Source organism: Vanellus vanellus, assembly GCF_965231255.1.
Source record: "Vanellus vanellus genome assembly, chromosome: 9".
Classification (NCBI taxonomy): Eukaryota; Metazoa; Chordata; class Aves; order Charadriiformes; family Charadriidae; genus Vanellus; species Vanellus vanellus.
The window spans coordinates 22109297-22128851 of NC_138914.1; the positions used below are offsets into that span (position 1 = coordinate 22109297).

General features: G+C 35.5%; 1 protein-coding gene across 4 annotated transcripts in view; it reads left to right on the forward strand.

Annotated features, from left to right (window-relative positions):
* ATP2B2 (ATPase plasma membrane Ca2+ transporting 2) overlaps positions 1 to 19555 on the forward strand; it is a gene marked incomplete at its 5' end in the record, with an annotated part of 188145 nt that overhangs the window by 157796 nt on the left and 10794 nt on the right. For 3 of the 4 annotated variants that reach the window (XM_082487810.1, XM_082487812.1, XM_082487811.1), the window contains 4 exons: positions 1384 to 1597; positions 5449 to 5660; positions 8827 to 8934; positions 12627 to 12809. In XM_082487810.1, coding sequence (XP_082343936.1) covers positions 1384 to 1597; positions 5449 to 5660; positions 8827 to 8934; positions 12627 to 12809 — 717 coding nt within the window. Of the gene's footprint in view, positions 1 to 1383; positions 1598 to 5448; positions 5661 to 8826; positions 8935 to 12626; positions 12810 to 19136; positions 19224 to 19555 lie in introns of all 4 variants that reach the window. The other variant, XM_082487809.1, reaches the window with a different exon arrangement.

Below are 19555 nucleotides of genomic sequence, written 5' to 3' on the forward strand. Positions count from 1 at the left end.
TGTTCTCTCCTTATGTCCTTGGGATACTGAATGGACATTGGCCCTCATTATTTGATAATAATTCATTAAAAGCGAACATTTAACCCTTTGAAGAAAAGGGCAGAGTTCATAAGGTGTTGTTATTGGCTTTGACTTGGCTTGTATGCTGTTCCATACATGTCTTTGCTTCACTAACGCAGCACCATGCTAATGTAATGCATAAAAATAGTGCTCTGATCTTCCAATTTTCACACTTCAGATTAACTTCCTTCCATTATAAAATTTGTCATACTGATACCTTATTACTTTTGAGATTCTGTTTTCCTAGTAAAAACCGTTCATTTGAAACAGGAAGGAGACTTTACTAATGCTGTCCATTTTGTATTCAGTCTAAAGGCACAGGCGGTTGTTAGATACAAAAAAAGAACCTACTTCATTTTTCCTGATACAGCTCCTTGAAGCAATTGCATCTATCTATCATCACAGCTGCCCCAATGAATTACAAATCAAAACTTTATAATGGTCATCCAGAGTTCTCCTGAGATCTGTGTTGGTTTGTGTTATTTATTTACCTTTTTTTAAAAAAAAAACAATCACGATCTAAAGTCCTGTGTAATAGGACCATAGACTCTTTCTTGATTTAGGTGAGGAAAGAGCTCCTTCTAGCGGTTGGCGATCCGCTTCAGAAAATAAATACTTCATCCTGACAAGTAGTAATGTTTTGGGTTTTTTTCTTTCCAGTTCCATAGTTTCAAAAATGCCATCCTGTTACTCAGCAAAGTAATAAAGATTTTCTTACTTTTGCACACATTTGATATAGTTTCAGAATAATTTTTTTTATCAGGCATTTTTTTCATCAGTACTGTTTTTAAAAGGTCCTATTTAAGTAAGACATATTAAAATGTCTTGATAATTATTTAATAAATTTTTTATCATTTCAAGCTGTTCCTGAAAAAACAGATAGGTAGGTTATAGTAAAAGGAAACATTACTTCTTAAATTGTTGCCGTATAATTTTTCTTCCAGGAAAGAAACTCCCACTTGTGTGACCTAAATTCAGCTGAAAATTTAAGCGTGATGCATGAAGTAAGAGAGGGTATTGTAAAATGTATTATAAAGTGTTAATGTTATGTTTTATAAGAATTGCGTGATTGTAAATATTCCTGATTTAAATGACTGGAGAGAAATTATTTATCTTTGCTCAGATCACTGTGTCTCCTGTGATTCTGGTCTTGCATAAGATATACGAGAAAGATCATGGTAGGTCAGACCAAAGGTCCGCATATTTCAATATCCTGTCTTCATCACTGCTTGCAGTCACACAGGAAGAAATGAAATCAGAGTAAATGACCTGACAACAATTATTTTTCTAGGAAATATGTGACTTTCTAATTTGTCTCCACAGGACTCTCCTCTGAAAGCTGTACAGATGTTGTGGGTCAATCTAATTATGGACACCTTTGCCTCACTTGCTTTGGCCACTGAACCTCCAACAGAGGCTCTATTGCTAAGAAAGCCATATGGCAGGAACAAACCTCTTATATCCCGTACCATGATGAAGAACATTCTGGGCCATGCTGTTTATCAGCTTACTCTCATATTTACACTTCTTTTTGTCGGTAAGAAAGTTTGTTAGGCTTGCTGCATAGTTTAGAAGCATCTAGGTCTTGTAGCCTGACACGTCAAAATGTTTTAAATGTAACCACTTAATGCACATTTATCAAGTCTGTCCTAGTTAAACAGCTAGGAGGACCAAGCTGTTTAATGGGATCAGAAACAGTAAGGGAAACAGAACAGATGCGGTAGAGGGATTTAGACCCTTCTCTTATGTTGTTTACATTGGGAAGGACCTCAGTGAGCCTTTTTGCCTCCTAAAAAAAAAATGTAAGTTTGGGCTTTGGCAAAAGTTTGTTAAAACGTAGCATAGAAGGTTACATTTTAATGCGAGTATCTATCCTGGTGCTTCTATACTGAAATTTCATTTTGAGACTTGTCTGCTTTAGTAGGCATGTAACAACAAATAAAAAAAAAATGCAAACAAAACAGCAAAATCAAGATCCATTTTGCCAATGTCTGTAGAAGCTGTAATCGGGAGTAAAATGTTTGCCATAGTCAAGAAATAATGCTGAGTTTAAGTAGTATAGGTAAGCAAGTAATCAGTATTAAGTGACACAAATAACACTCTGTTTTGACATTTAATATCTAGAATGGATATGAAAAGGGGGAAAAAATTCTAATTTATTAGATTACTGGACTCTTCTTCAGGCCTTGCTAGCAATGGATGCTTTTTATAGGTTTTATTTTGGAGAAGGGAGGGAAGGAGGAGGAATGTTTCTTCCTGCAGGCAATAGCAGGGGCTAATAATAGGTTCTATTGCTCCACAATAATAAGTGAACTTGCTCAAAGGACTGATAATTCTATCAATTGGGTATTGTGTTCTTGTCGCTATGTCATCACTGTTAAATTACATGTGTTGTCTTTCAGATTTTTTCTTTATAGAGAGACTTCCATATAAGCTGTAAATGTAGATTTATGATTCTTAGGAGTTTTTTGAACTCCGTTGTGAAAGTCTTGCTCCATCCTACCGACAACTGGCAGCTTATTTGGAATACTCAAAGGAGGTGATGATTTGTTTATGCTGGAGCTATTTAGACCAAACTAATTGCCAGGTTTTGAAGAGAGATGGTCTGTAATATCGTTAGGCTTACAGTGTGTTTTGAGAATGTCTATTGAGTCTAAGGAAATTGTAATTTCAGATCCTCTGAAACAGGTGTAGAAGGTCATGGTAATTCACGTGATATGAATCTTGGAACGAGAACTTCTGTGAACTTTATAGGGAGTTTTAATGGCTTTTTGATGAGTTTTATGGTTTAAAATACTTTATACTGAGCCCCAATGAAAAGAAAACCAGGCTTTTTCACCTTCTTCTAATGACTTCTTTGTGTCTCTGGAAAACCCATGCATACTTTGAAGGACACAGCCCAACCAATTTTCTGATAAGCCTAGGAAATATAGTCTTTTTCTTTCTAAACTCCATGAGGCTCAGCTTTGCAGGGAGATGATGTTCTAAACTCAGTGTTTTGATAAATAAATTCCAAAATAATGAGAATTATTTCTATTTTGATGAACTTTTTTTTTGTAGTACTTTTTTTTTTGTAGTAGGTTTCTGGACAGACTAGTACATCAAGTTTTTCTATTTTTTTTCTATGATGTGGCAATAAAATACATTGTGTTTGAACATACAGTAATGCCTGTGAGACATCAGACACATCAGAAATCCAGAAGTCATTGTCTAGTTCTGTGAAATGGTAGTATAAAAAAAATCTTAACCGCAGCAGCTAGGCATAATAAACTTAAAATTGATGTACTATAACGCCTTTTGGAACATGTATAGAAATAAAAATTAGTTATCAGATTAACCACTGCCATGCCACAATAGCAGCATGTTCTGCTTTGCCAATTAAGTGATGGAATGCAATAATAGAGACTTAAGGACAGGTACTCTCACTGAGGAAAGTATTATTCATATATTTGTGTTTGTGTGTGTATTAAATGAAAGCAATTAGATGTAGGGTGTGTGTGTATATATGTGTGTGCATGCATATGTGCGTATCTAATTAATTTTTCCCTTTATTGTTTAGATGTAGTAAGGGGAATGTTTTCCAATACTTAAGTTACCTCTCTGGAGATACATAATCTTCTTAAGAATCTCTGGTGTCTCACATCTCAGTTTTGTGGCCTCATGTTGTGTTACTGATATATTTGTGATATCATAATCTACTTTCCGTCAAAAGACTGTAAGCCAAATTGGAAACTTGCTTATTATTCCTAGTGACTTGAACTGCTCAGATATCCCAAGGCAAAAAACCACTCACTGTTAACTTAGTTGATGGAATTAATGACCTAGGAGAAAACTTGAGGAAACCTTTCTCCTTCTTTCTTCAGAAATTCTGAATATAATGGTGGTGAGATAGCAGAAAAAAAAAATTAATTTGCTTTTATTAACAAAACACTGGTTATTAAAATGAGTAGTATTGTGATAATCTTGTTTAGTCTTATTTCATTCGTTATTTACACTTTCATGTGAATGCCCCATCCTTACTTACAATGCTTCTTTCAATAACTGTATGTTACCTGTAAACTTTGCTTGTAAGAAAGTGGATGAAAAATTGGACATGAGCTGGCAATGTGCACTTGCAGCCCAGAAAGCCAGTCGTATCCTGGGCTACATAAAATGAAACATGGCCAGTAGGTCGAGAGGTGATTCTCCCCCCTCTACTCTGCTCTGGTGAGACCCCACCTGGAGTACTGTGTCCAGCTCTGGGGCCACCAGTACAAGAAAGACATGGACCGTTTGGGGCAGGTCCAGACAAGGAGCCACAGAAGTGATCAGAAAGCTGGAACAGCTCTCTTGTGAAGAAAGGCTGAGCGACTTGGGTTTCTTGGGGTTGTTCAGCCTGGGAAGAGAAGTCTCTGGGGAGACCTCATTGCAGCCTTTCAATATGAAGAGAGGGCTTATAAGAAAGACAGAGAGAGAGACTTTTTCCCAAGGCCTGTGGTGACAGGACAAGGAGCAGTGGTTTTTAAACTGAAAGAGGGACATAAGGAAGAAATTTTTTTACAATGAGAGTGATAAGACACAGTAACAGGTTGCCCAGAGAAACTGTGGATGCTCCATACTGGAAGTGTCCAAGGTCAGGTTGGATGGGGCTTTAAGCAACATGATATACTGAAAGATGTCCTTGCCCCATAGGAAGGGGACTGGATTACATGATCTTTAAAGGTCCCTTCCAACCCAAACCATTCTATGATTCTGTACGAAAAGAGGTCTCTCATGTGCAGCTATCTTTTCAAAACTTAGCTCATTTTTACAGTTACTCATCATAGGTTGTCTCTTGCTTTCTTTATTGGTCAGATCTAAAAGTGATAGTCAAATTATCAAAATAAAGAGCAATGCCTGGTGGTATGGTGTCAAAGCAGACTAGCAGAATGATCAAAACCAAATCTATTTTAAACCAGGAACGTCTGTGTTTTTTATCATTAATATCCATGAATGCTTGTCAAGAGATATGCCATACTGGATTAGCAAATGGGTAAAAACTGCTGAAGAGTGGTTCCTCTTGTAGAAGATTGCAAACATACTGTCAATAGTCTAAAGTGCTCGGTACATCAGAAAGAATTGACTTAGAATAATTACTACTTGGTGAGAGGAAAAGTACTACTGAAAACTATTTGCATAGGTATACTGAGTTATTAGATAAAACTCATAATTTGAGAATCTTCTTGCTCAGGAACTTTAGGTGTCTTTTGCTCACTGGTGTTATAAATTCTGCCTATATTATAGTAAGTGCAGAAAGAAAGCTGATAAAGCAGAGCACAGGAGGCAACTAGCTAAGCAATCAACGGAAATATGAATTTAAGTTTGATTAATTTATTCTAGTGGAAACCTTTATTTTTGTCTTATACCTAGGTGAGAAAATGTTCAAGATCGACAGTGGGAGGAATGCACCGCTTCACTCTCCTCCTTCAGAGCATTACACCATTATCTTCAATACCTTTGTCATGATGCAGCTTTTCAATGAAATCAACGCACGGAAAATCCATGGCGAAAGAAATGTCTTTGATGGCATCTTCAGAAATCCTATTTTTTGCACTATTGTATTGGGTACATTTGCTATTCAGGTAATGATTTGGGCAAGAATTAGTAACTATGCATCAGAAATTTACCTTAAGTTTTTCTTCTGTGTATGGTTTGTTGGGTTTTTTTAAATCTAAATGCTATAGGTGGCACACTTAATAGTATACCACCTGGTTTCATGTATTTTCTCAATCAATACAAGTGTCAATAATGGAAAATGTTATGTAGCCATACTAATACAGCATAAATTTTGATAATTAAAACTAGGTCAAATCTTAAATTAATCTGAAGATGTACAATAATAACAGCCATCACGATTTCTTGATATTGTAACTGGGGTTTTTTGAAGAAATTATTTAATAGTATACCAAACAATAGTAACTAAACATTTTACATTAATTTACTACTCCATGAATAGGCAGATTGGCCTTCAAATAGCTAATGCTGATTTCTTCTCAGGTTAAATGCCACTGCTGAATGCTACTCAATGTTCTTAGTAGTAATTCTTCATGTCCGTCTTGTGAGTTTGCTGTCCCAGTCATATGTGAACATAATTGCAAAAATACACACTTTTCCCAAACAGTTGTAATTTTTCTTCTGCAAGAACTCCGATTCCTCCTTCTGCTCCTGTATCCATCCATTTGCTGGCATCTGTCCTGTACTTGATACCATTTGACATTACTTTTTAGAAGTCTACTGCAGCCCTCACAATTGCTTAGAGTTTTGAGCTATTTTTATTTTCACATTATTACTCAATTCTGCAATGGCATCCTGGAAGCTATCAGTATTAGGACCTTTCTCATGGAAGGAGTAAGGAGGATCTATTTGAATCTGGGCTACAGTGGTTTGAAATGGGAAAGGGGAGCCACCCGATAAACTAAGTATGGGAGAAAGGACACCAGTGACTGGTGATAGTGATGGTCTTTAACGGCTAGTTCAAAAACTTGGTTTTAACTACTATGAACCGAAATGCCTTTAGGAGAGGCCTGACCAATTCACAATCATCTCTTTTTTTTTTCTTTTTTTTTTTAATCAAGGACAATGTTTGAGGACGTTTTCTTAGTTCCAGGCATTACTGTACTCTGTTGTCTGGCTGAAGGAAAAGTGTCATCTAGCTGGTAGCCACATTTCTGAATCAGCTGCTGATTTTACTCACTCTTCCCAGCTTTCCTAGCAGCTGAAATACTTAAGTGCACAGTTCAAAACGCTAGGTTTGCACTCTGACAGTAAATCAAAAAGGACATTGTAGCATAAGAGTGGCATTTGCTTGCTTTTAAGTAAGGGCAAATGCACTGTAACTTTCCCTGCAATAGAGTACCGAATGTAGCATGTGTACGTTCAGCCATGGCAAATTTTTGGAAGTGAAAAGAAGTTCCAGTTCTATGTCAAAAATCAGGTAATTTTTCTTGGGACAGCAGAAGGTTAATCTATTAATTTTCCACTTTGTTTATTACATTGTGGAAATATAGCTTTGCATAATGTTGCTTGCTGAAGCAATGTCAGAAAAGTATTTATTATTTTGGCTGTGTGTTTTAATAGCTGGGGGTGTGAGTCAAGCATTTTATTCTAAAGAGAAGATGATTGTCTCCAGGAGCTTGGATTACATAGATATGGGAGATTACAGAAGTGTTTTTATTTCACATTTAAAAATTTCTTAGTTCCATATGTATTTACTACGCTTTCTGTGAAGTACAGACTAATTGAATTTGATATTTTGAGTGCAATATTTCCATTAACTACTAGTTAGTGTACTTTTCCTCCTGAACCCTTCCAAAAAGAAAAAAGCCATCATCAGTGGCCATATTTTCAAAGTAAAAAATAGGGAGACTATTACAATGCATCCTCGATAAGGATCAGAAAGTGCTTCTGTGAGAGGTACAACAGCTTGAGAAGTAAAAGGGTAGTCATTATTCCTATCCTCAGACAAGCAATAGCTTTCTTTTATTTTTTTAATTCCTTTCTCTGCTTTCAGAATAAATAAACAATTTTCACAGTGCAGGAAAAAGGATTAAAATATGCTATACCTACCATATAGCATTTAGAAATTTCTCAATGTGGAGTTGTAATTTCTTTCTTATAATTTTAGGATCATATTCACAATTTTTGTGGTTTTTTGTCCTCCTTTATCCTTACTCTCTCCAATCATTTTCCCCACTTACTATCCACTGCCTTCCATTTTCTGTCCCCTTCCTTCTTCCTGTGTATTTGCAACTTCATGTGGAATGAGTTTGTGCTCATAGTATGTGTTCATTTACTCACACAGGAAAGCAACCACTTTATGTATTAGTGTCATTTTGTATCTTAGACTGGACAAATTACTTGGAACTTCTGTTTTGCAGCCTTTGACAGTTTTAAATCTCTGGCTTGTGTTTTCAGATCCCTGGTTTGATACAAAAAGTATCAATAATAGCTGATTTTCAGTTAGCAAAACTTTCTCACTCTAACCAGGCTTAGAAACTCGTTCACATTCTTTGTGTGTTGGTTATCCTTCTGCAAGGTGTGTGCTTTTCCCACCCTATATTTCTCCAACAGGACTGGATTTTGGTAAATAATCAGTCTGTCCAGGATAACACGTCTATAAGTGTACAATAAAATGTTAATTAGTAGGAAAAATCTCTCATGCAATGGACATTCCAAAATAAATTACATCAACATATCCCCAGCTGTGAATACCCAGAAGCTGTGAGGGTACATGGGGACAGTCCTGGTCTCTTTCTTCCTGGACATTCATATATGACTGTTAGCTAGGAGGCTAAGGAAGCCTTAGTCTGAACGGATATGGCTTTTTCTGAACTTTAATTCAGGGAGCATACGTTTGTTTGGTTTGATTTTTAGTGACCGAGATCCTGCAGCTTTTGCTGGATGGCTTCCAAAAATGTGCTTCTGGCAGCTTGACTTAGCGCCACCTAAGAGTGTCAAATGACGTATTTGGAATACAAGATAGTATTTTGATTTTGGGTGCTCTTTAGATTCAGTCCACTAAACAATAGATTGTTAATAATATGTTTGACTATTCTACTGGTAAAATATCTTGGAATCAAACCAGCAGAGCTGTAATATGTAGAAAGACAAAGTAAAATTTCAAGTAAAATATGACTTAAAGTTGTTGGGGTTTTTTTGTGAGGTTTGGGGTTTTTTGGGGAAGTGTTTTGTTCTGTTTTTTTTTACCCAGAAAATATTTACCCCTTTCTTCTCTGCTTTTCTTTGCAGATAGTAATTGTCCAGTTTGGAGGAAAACCATTTAGCTGTTCTCCCCTGCAGCTTGACCAGTGGATGTGGTGTGTATTTATTGGATTAGGAGAACTTGTATGGGGTCAGGTAAGCATTCAGGAATATGCAGATTTCTTTCTTTTGTTTTTCTAAACCAATCACAGATTTGATATTGTTCATAATCCTATTATATTGTTGTTTCCTTGATCTCTCACAATGCCATATTTAGCACACATTTAAATACAGGGTGCTCTCAAGAATAGATATAGCAGTAAGGATAATTTATCCCAGTGTTCCTTTTGATTTTTGTTAATTTTCGTATCATTTCTTTCCCTAAACAGGGCGTGCTATCACTGAGGTCTTCTTCAGTTAGGCTTTTTTGTGAAAGACATTTTATTCATAACCTAGTCCTCTAGTCACAAAAAAAGTATAGTAAGGGCAAACGCACTGTAACCTTCCCTGCAATAGAGAACCCAATGTAGCATGTGTATGTTCAGCCATGGCAAATTTTTTGAAAGTGCGAAGTTGTTCCGGTTCTGTGTCAACCTACTCATTGCCTTGCTGAAACTGCCGTTCTATCAATCCATGGTAGCCTTGTTACAGGCATAGGACTAAGTCCAGTGCATTTGATATACACCCGCAGTGATCCTCCATCCACCTACCTCTGTGTGGGAAGGATGGAAGAGAGGATGAAAGAAAAAGGTTATTTTCCTATAATAGTTGCAGAAAAGTGCGATTTAATTCATGTTTTAAAATTTTGCTGCTATTCTTTTATGTACAAATGCATATTGCAAAGTTAATAATAATGTTAATTTTTTTCATCTTTGAATAAGTTGTTATCTAAGTTGATGCCACCTGATACAGTAAAAAAAAAAAAAAGAAAAATGTGAAGTTACATTTTGCCTCTCACATGTAACGGTAGATATAGATCAACTAGTTTGCCACTATGAAGAAACAGGCAAGGAATTGCCGACTGCAACTGAATACTGAAATGGTTCTGATGGAATTGTAATGAATAGATGCTAGCTTTCAAAACTGATTATTTGTCCTCTTATGGAAAAAAATATCTTTGTGGACAGTTGGGCCTCAGATTTTTTTTTGAAGAAATAAGCTCCGAGTCATGAGAGCTTGTAATGCATATGTTGCTGAAAAACACCACTATTAGATTGTTCTAATGTAGTTAATACCTAACGACTGGATTTGATTTAAGGCCTTGCAGGGAAAAAACCTAAAATCAGTTTGATAATTCTTGGAAAGAAAAGATTTGTTTTCAACTGATGGGAAAATACCAACTTTGGGAGGGGGAAAGAAAAGCAGGGAGAAAAATCCTAACAGTTTTATGAGATCATTCAGCTGTGAAAGATTTCCCACAGCCTTTGGTCAATGTACTATTTGGCTTCTAAATTTTGTTATACATGGTTATTATATAACCATTGAAAACTAAGAATAATATCTGTCTTCAATTTAAAGATGGGAATAGTCGCCCAAGCCTTATTGCAAAAGTTCAGCCATTAAATTAAAGCTGGTATTGGAATACCATAACTATTTTATCACTGAAAGACTGCAATTTCACATAAAGCAAATACAGAGGAAAAAAAATCTTTCTTATGGTCAGTATTTAGTGACCAGAAAAGAAAAACACAAACCAAGAAAATGCATTATTTACATATTTACATGATATACAGTCTGTGGGAAGTCTTCTCTTTATGGAGCTCTACAGTAAGAGACTTCTTTTCCTTTAGAAGAGGTGCTTCTCTTTCTTCTCAGCCTTTTTTCTCCTGCTATGACTAATTCTAATTCAGCACAAAACAAATTTATTATCCTGTTCTTTTATCACAGTCTCCTGAACCTGCTGTTTTTGTGAACCACTAAAACCATTCAAGATTTTCAAGTTTAGATGTTAAAGTTGGCACTTTTAAAAGTGATTTAAGGTGATATTTCTAGGAAGCCAATCTGAGATGCTTTGAGGGAGAGTTTTCTAAAAGGTGACCCTCATCACGTCTGAAAACCAGGTCTTTCTTAAAATATTTCGTGTTACATTCCCAGAATTATTGATCACTTTTGAAAACCATGGTAGTTTTCCTGGGAATAATATTTAGTTCCTTAATCTACATCCAGTCTGTTGAGTCTGCCATTACCGGAACTGGGCACATGTCTGCAGACATGGAAAACAAATTAAGAAACAAAAAGACATGTAAACATCCTAAGAAAAGAATTAGAGCAGAATCTATCAGCCTGGCTCAAAGAGGTCATGAAGGAGAGGTGTCTTCTATCACACAGAATCACTACCAAATACACTTGTTTCTCTGGGTACTGTCGTGCAAGTACTTCTTCACCATCAGTTTCATCAGATACCAAACAATCTCAAGTAGCTTCTTTCTGTAAGAGTGCTGGCGTTATAGTGGTTTGAAAGCTGGGAAGCTGAAGCAGTTTCAGTAAGTATTTAAATGACTAGCGCTTACCCTTTCTTTTTTTCTCCTGTTCTGTCTTTGCTCACGTCACACCAATTCTTTAATTTTCCAAGTTTACATCATATTTTTCAAACCCCAAAATGCATTTTAAACAGGTTCTGTAGTAGTGTAGAAACTGGTTTTTTTTTTACATTTCTTTTAAAAATAATATAATAAAGGTGGAGTTGTGGATCGTGAAGTTCAGGAAAACCCTCAGCAAACCAGTTTAATTTCATCCTAAAAATATTTGGTACCTTTTCATGTTTCTTCACTATATCCATTCAAGTTTTCTGAAAATTTAAGATATATCCTCACCAACTTTCCTGCAACTGTCTGATTCTATCTCCATCTTTCACACATTTGGGCTTCAGAGATGTGATTGCTCACTGCTGAAAGACAGACAAAGAAAGAAAGAAAATTGCAAAACTTTGTTACTAAATATGTCTAATAGTTAACTTTATAGGAGATTTTCTTTTTAAGTGTTCAATATGTTCCAGGTAATATCTTGTTTAAATATCCGTCTGCTCATATTTTTATTCAAGCTGGCAAAAAAAATCAGAACAAAGAGAAAGTGACCCCAAGAGGGTAACACTGAAAAGTACTTAAAATAATTGTGTTATAATATTTTGTAACTACAGTATTTGAAAATTTTTAAGATTATTAATCATCTCCTGTATTAATTACTTCCAAGGACGACTTTGGTGGACAAACATAATAAGAAGAGGGGCTGAGTTTATCAGCATTTATTAGTAATAAGGACACAGAGTAAGAGATAGCCCTGTACAAAGTCAAACAGGGAGATAGTCAAACTCACACCTTTCAGAAACCTCATTTTCGATAAAGGCTGAGAAAAGCATTTCAACTTGCCAAAACAAAGGGAAGCTGAACACATGAACCAACATAGTGTAGTAAGAGTTATAAGCATGAGATGCAACTAATTTTCAGCTGACATTAACGTACATTAGATTGTTACCAGTCATTAGAAATACCCAAACTCTCATTGCAGAAGTATCAGTCTTGCTAAGTTTTTTTTAAATCATTACATTTAAATACTTAGATCCTCTTTTGGTTTTTTGAGAAAGGACAACATTTTTTCCAGCCTTAAACTTGCTCCATAGCTGTCTATTCCCAATGTGATTTGATGATGCAAGTAATGCTGATTGTTTACAGAGTAAACTAAGTACTTTTGGACTAAAATGGAGTAAAGTACTATTATGAATATACTTATCTTAGTTTTTCAAAAGGTTTATAGATCTCATTAAAATATCAGCGTTCTTTTGTAATTAGCAGATTATTATACTGTTGTTATTGAATGAGGTTTATGTTTTCAGTATTTTTTTGTAATTTTAGGTAATTGCAACCATCCCAACAAGTAGGCTAAAGTTTTTAAAGGAGGCAGGGAGGCTCACTGAGAAGGAGGAGGTCCCTGAAGAAGAACTCAATGAGGATGTTGAAGAAATTGATCATGCAGAGAGAGAACTTCGACGTGGACAAATTCTCTGGTTCAGAGGGCTCAACAGAATCCAAACCCAGGTATGCTAAAAATAAACGCCCACATGGTCTAGAAAAAAAAATTCTTAATCTTTGATCGAGGCAAGATAATGTTATAAGGAAAGCCACAGAGAGTTTGCGTATGTGAATGATGGTACTTGTTCATTGCATTTCAAAGGAGGAACACATGAAATAGTAAAATAGGTGAACTGAACAAAGGGGGAGAGGGTGTATAGCAGAAGAGAAAAAGCGAAAAGATTATGAAATGGTAAGATGCAAAAATAGGAATACTTTTTTTTGAGACTACTGTGAATGGACGTTCTCTTTCTACTTCAGTGATAACGGCTCATAAAATAGTGCTACTTGGAAGATGCTGCCTGTGACAATGGCTAGCAAAATGTTATGAAGGCTTTCTATAGCATACTGTTTTATTTTGTCAAAAATATATTGTTGCTGCCACTTCTGCAATAACAGAATCATTTTAATTGTTGAGTGTAAACTATAAAGTACCATTAAATATTGAAATGTATGTGTTGGCTACTATGGATGACTTTGTAGAAATATCTACCTTTTTATTTTTAAAAAGCCTAAACTTTTGCTAAATAGAACAATCCATGGCATTTTTTAATATACTAAATATTTGCACTGAATCATGGTGCTAAATATAGTACAGATTAGGTTATCTAGTAAAATTTTTCCTGTATTGACAAAAAAATTGTTTGAACTATTTCGCCTTTTTCATTGCAGTGAAGTAGCATGTTTTATAGCATTCTAGTGCTCTCTACTTGATCTTTCTAAGATCAAGTATTTGTGCCAGCTTGCAGAAGAGAGCAGCATGAAAGACAGATAGGTACTTGCCATATCAGATGTGAATGTTTTACATGATGCTCACAAGAAAAAGAGGTGAATAATCAAGAAAAATATTTTTTTCTTTAAAGACTCTTTTAAAGAACATTTTTCTCTCGAAAGATTTTGATTTTTGTCTTCATTCAAGATAAACAGTCCTTTCTCCCTATTTCCATCTACAAATTAATACATTTTTTTTTCTGGAGAAAAAAGTGCAGCCCTGCATTTTTGATAAAAATGCGGGAAAGCAGTTAACTGAAACTAGGATAGTTAGGTCTCTCTAGTGCATCCACAGAGCAAAAAAGGAAGAGGGTGGAAATTGGGTTTGGGTGAATTCCCAAGGTTCTGTGGTAAGTAATTAAATACGGATCTTCAGCTTTGGGGTTGTGGGTCTTGACTCTGTTGAGTCAGGAGCACTCATCATTAGAGAAAATTCAAATTGCAACAGTATAAAGGTGACAAACAGGTGCCCAGGAAATCATGATCTTTATGAAGAGATGAACTCTAAATGTGCATTCTTTTCTTCCTGATGGCTATAGGAGGAGTGTTGTCTGTTGGCATTTCTGTCAGGATGTCTTTCTGGTTGTGGTGAGTGTAAACAGCTACAAGCACAAAAAAGCAAATTACATCCTTTCAGTTCTTTTTCTAGTCTGAGAGGTAGCTTTTAGTTCTTCTGCATATCTTTGTCCATTTAATTCACAGATAAATTATTATGCTTTTATACTACTTAAAACAAAATGAACGTTAATTATATTTCTCTGCTAACATCCATCTTAGTTTCCTTTCTGCTCTTAGTTGTAGAAGTATCTTCGGTAGGATGTATTGTTTCTCTCCTGCCAAGAGGCCTCTTGTGATTTTTTTTTCTCATTTTGTTTATTCAGTGACTTTGATTTTTACATCCATTTCACATTTGTGGAATGATAATGAAAAAAGGAAATGGGCCAACAGATTCAAAAAGAGTTCCAAGGTGTCTACTGGAGAGTAATGAACTTACAAGCAGGTCAAGTTAGATCCATTGTTGGATGGACCTTGAGTTGAGTGCATTTTGATGCGCTATGTGTTGTGGCCCATCCCAATGAATTCATACGCTTGTACTACATTTCTCAGGAAGCCAGCTAAAGAAGAGTTGATGGAAGAAGATCAGGATGTCTGTAGCATCCTTGGGGAGCTGGAGGATTTGCAAGAATCCTCTGATGTCTAATGCACTTCTGGAGATACGGAAGAAGAAGGTAGAGCATCCCCTCACTTTATATATATAAGAGGATGACAGTAAGATTAGGAATAAACTCTAGACTCTCTTACGACTAGATTGATCGTTCAAATTCTAACAAGACCAGTTTGCACTATCATACGCTTGTGCTGTATATTAGATTATTTTAGCTTATTTTCTATTCAGTCATTATTGGACAGACAGTCACAGCACTCAACAAAAGCCTTCAGTCCTAAAACAGTTACAAAGAATCTGCGATAGTGGGTTTTTTTCAGATAACTGACAGATCTCCCTTGTAATGCTCCCATTAAAAACTCATCCAAACTGACAAAAACTTTGCAGTACTAAAGACATTTTTAAAGACTTTTTTTTCTTTTTTGCGCCCTCTCTCAAAACAGAGGTTTCAAATGTAGACACCAGAGAAAGGATTTCCACTGTTGATTCTTCATACTGAAACATATTTCGATGAAGACATACATGAATTTACTTTAAAGGTGTACGAAAAATGCACATAACCAAGTCAAAGAGACTGGCTATCTGCTTCTGATTTTCTTTTTTTTGTCTCCTTTTGTTCATTTAGATATTTCGTTGTCTTATAAATATACTGTAGGGCTTCTCTGGATGGATGTATGTTCTCCTTCCCTGAATGGAAGTGTTTCCTTATGGGATAGCTCTCTCAGAAGACCACTAATGTATGAAGTTTCACAAATGACTCATCCTAGTTACGCAAGTTTCAGAAAGATATAAAGGTGGTCTCAAATTGCATAAAAAACAGGGCTTTTCAACTTCTGCTAGTTTTCAGCATTTTTTTTCCAAGGCTTTGTTGCAGTTCTCAGGAATCCTTCATTCTGAGGGAATAAAAGAGTTGAGAGAAGACTGATCATACCATCTTGGCAGATCTAATAGCCTTTGGAAAGTTCAGCAAGTTCACCTTCAGGCAAAACTGTGTAATCTGAGTAACAACTGAAAGTCATTGCATCTTTTTTAATTGTATATTGAAAAGTTTCTCTAGTTACCTCACATTTTTAATATGGAAAAATTGTGAAATGCAGAGGTTTGAAGCTTTTCAAGCTACATGTTAGATTTTTAGAACGCTGGGCCTGATTCTTTCCTCTTCTGCTTCATTCATCCTATAATTCAATTTGCTTTATCTGCTTAAGGTCGGAAATAACTGTCTAGAAATGTTTTGAGAATTAAAAGCAAAAACTGAAAAATATACAGCTGCCATGTTAACTGTTACTGAAAAGAGATGATTCCTCATTAGATACTAAAAAATACATAGAGGTGCTGTACTGCATTTTCTTTCCCTTCCTCTCTTCATTCAGACTTTTCTCTCAAACCAGTGCAAACCCTATAGCAATGAAAGTCACTCCTGGCAAGTGGGTTTCAAGTTAGATAAAAAGCTAGCACCTCATTTTATGGCTGTTTTATTTTATGCAGAAAAGGCTTTTTGTCTTTTTTGTTTATTTGTTTGTTTTTAAAATAATATCCTCTTTGGAGATAAGGTGAATGAGACCTGGGTCTCATTTATGACCACAAAAATGCTTGCTGAAAATCTGTTCCCTGTTAAACATCAGAAAAATGTTCTGCCAGGACTATTCTGCTACTACAAGATCCTTTTTTCTTTTTTCGTTTAACTACTAATCACTGATATTGTTATTAGCTGTATGTACCTCAAAAATATGGATCTTCTAGAGTGTAGAAAATACAAAAAAAAGAGAGGTGAAAAATTCCAACCTTACAAATGAGCTTCAAATGTAGGACAGTATTTTTTTCCTCTACCTGAAGGCCTATAATCAAAACACGATTGCATCCTATGTTTTGTTGTAAATTTTTCAAACTTTTCGTGGTATGTCTTATCATTTACTTTCTCCTTTTTAGCAACTTGAATTGTTCTAAACAAATGCATTCGTCATTAAAAAAATCACATCTTAATGTTAAATGCATTATTAATTTAATTTTTTCTATGAACTCTCTTTTCTTTATTCTTTTCTGGTTTTGGAAGATAAACTTTTGGGCCAATTTCTTCTCTTCTTTCTTGGCTTCAGGCAGAACACAGCCCTGTATGTTCAGATTATAAGATTCTGAAAAGGTTGTCATCCTCCCCCCTATGAATTATATTCATGAAGATCTGTCGTTACTTTCTTCAGGAGAATGAGTAAATTACACGCCCGTAATTCTTGTTCCCTGGAGAAACTATTAAATACAGATCTTCCCTTATCTTCTCACTCTTATACCAAGGTCTTTCCTTTCAGTTTGTTAGGAAGACGTTTGTACATCTAGAGATGCCTTTTGGCTTAAGATTTATCATGTGTCTTCTGTGGTGATAGGCACTTCATGCTCTCAGTAAGAGTCTTTCAAATCCTTTTTTTCAATGGTCTCTTTTGAAGAGTGCTCTGTCACCTGTGTTAGATCATGAAAACCCAAGATCTGTATTTAATTCTACTTTTGTACAGTGAACATTTCAGGTGAGTATTTAGTATGCCTTCATATATAACCAATGGTTTGAGCCGTATGTTTTTTTCTAGATGCCAATGTGAACCTTAGCTAATGATTCACTTGTACCCCTATTCCATATGCTAACTCACCTCATTTTTTTTTTTCTGTGATGTTTGTGTTGGACATGTAATTCAAAATAAGTCTGCTGCAGAAAACACTGAGAGCAGAGCTGTAAAATGTTGTGATGACTGCTTAATGCTGTACATCTATTAGTGTGCATATTTAAATGGATGTTGTAAACAGGACTGTCAAACAGTGGGTCAGTGAACAAATCAGCTGTTTCATGTTTGTATAGTAAAAGCTCAGTGTGAAAATTTTACAGCAGTAACCTTTGATCCCTTTTACAGCTGGCTATGATATGATTATTCCCATAAAAACATGCAGGAAAATAAACAATGATGACCAAAAATAAGATTATGGGAGGGAATAGATCCATACTATTAAAGATGAAGCCATATGATTTTTTTTTTATTCCCAAGACTGACCACAGCAGAAAATGTTAGCCAATTATTATTATAGTGCTTTCAACTTGGAAAATTTAGGAGGGCTTGCACCAAGATCTGTGCTGTTTTAATTCATAAATATACCACTTTACCTTCTCCCAACTACTTTCTAGGCTGCGTATCTTCAGAAATATGGGTTGCAAGATACAAATATGGTAACAGTGTGTTACTTCAAATAAGTAGTTGGTTGAAATTCTTCTATTTGATACTACTACTGCTGCTTTGTCATGTTGTGATTGTACTAATGTAACAAAGAGGACATTTTGCTGGGTAGGGATTTGTAGCATATATTTATTTACTCCTTGATATTATTTACTGCCAATTCCTGGCTTTACCTTTGTGCACACAGCCTGCTTTTTATTGGGTTATACTGATGACAAAGAATGCCTTGAAATACTCAGCTCTTTTTTTTTAACTCACCTTCTGTGGTGATGAATAAAGCACTCAGGAATGTATCAGGATGGATATATCAAACAGTGTATACAACAGACATATGCAAATAATAAGTAGAAAATTGAAATGTCAATTGCTGTAACAGTCAATCCAGTTCCACATCATTTTCTGTGTGATTTTAAGTGTGCCGTACAAAGATAAAATATTAATCTTTTTAAATCTGTAGTTATAAGAGACCAATATTCATTATCACTATGCTTAATTTATATAAACTTTCATTATAGAAAAAGTCAGATAAAATATTGGAACGCTTTCTATTTTGTCAAGCTAGTATATTGGGGGATTGGACTAGATGATCTTTTGAGGTCCCTTCCAATCCCTAGCATACTGTGATACTGTGATATTGATAGCCCTGTTTTTGTAGACAAAATGGCATTGTAGTTTCAATGTTTTAAAGGTGTTTTTGGTTTGGTTGGGTGTCATCCCCATGCCCCCCCCCCAATTCCAATGAAGTGATTGAATTTTCCTCCCTCTGGAAGAACACTTAGAGAGTAATAAAAAAGTAATTTTATTCTCAGTAGGAAAAAAAGCAGAGATCAGTTATATCAAGTATTCCAGGTTCATTTACTTTATTTACATATAAATAAAATGTTTTCAATTTTAAAAATTGTTATTTCAAATCTTCTAGTTGTTTAAACTGATGCAGCTCCACTGCCTCCTATGGAGCGGTTTCATTTTATCCAGGCAGAAAATTTGGATCATTTCATATCTAAAAACGTTAAACACTTAAAAGTATTTATTACAATTGAAGTAAAACTGTGTGCACGGTTGATTTATTGTTTTTCATTATTATTCCTGTCAGTTATGCAACTGTATCCATACTTTAAGCAACTTGTCTCATTCTTTCCTCCATTACAGATCGAAGTAGTCAATACTTTCAAGAGTGGCACTTCCTTTCAGGGGGCTCTAAGGAGACAGTCCTCCGTCACAAGCCAGACCCAGGATGTAACCAATATTTCTAGCCCTAGTCACGTATCGTTATCCAATGCTCTTTCCTCTCCTACCAGCACATCTGCTGCTGCGGCTGGGCGTGAGTGTGTATTCTTAATGCATCAGACCTACAGAGATGCCAACTTAAGTAGCAGTCATTTGAGACTAAGCTACTTTGCCCTTTCCCATTTTGTCCTGTTATCTTTATTAGTTTACACATACCCAGAGACACAAAACAACGACTACTTTGTGTACAGTAGATACTCTCCACGATTCATCGCAAGCTTTGTTAACTTACTGTTAGGACAAGAATTTCTAGTCATTTTTTTACCCGGTGTAGGGAAATT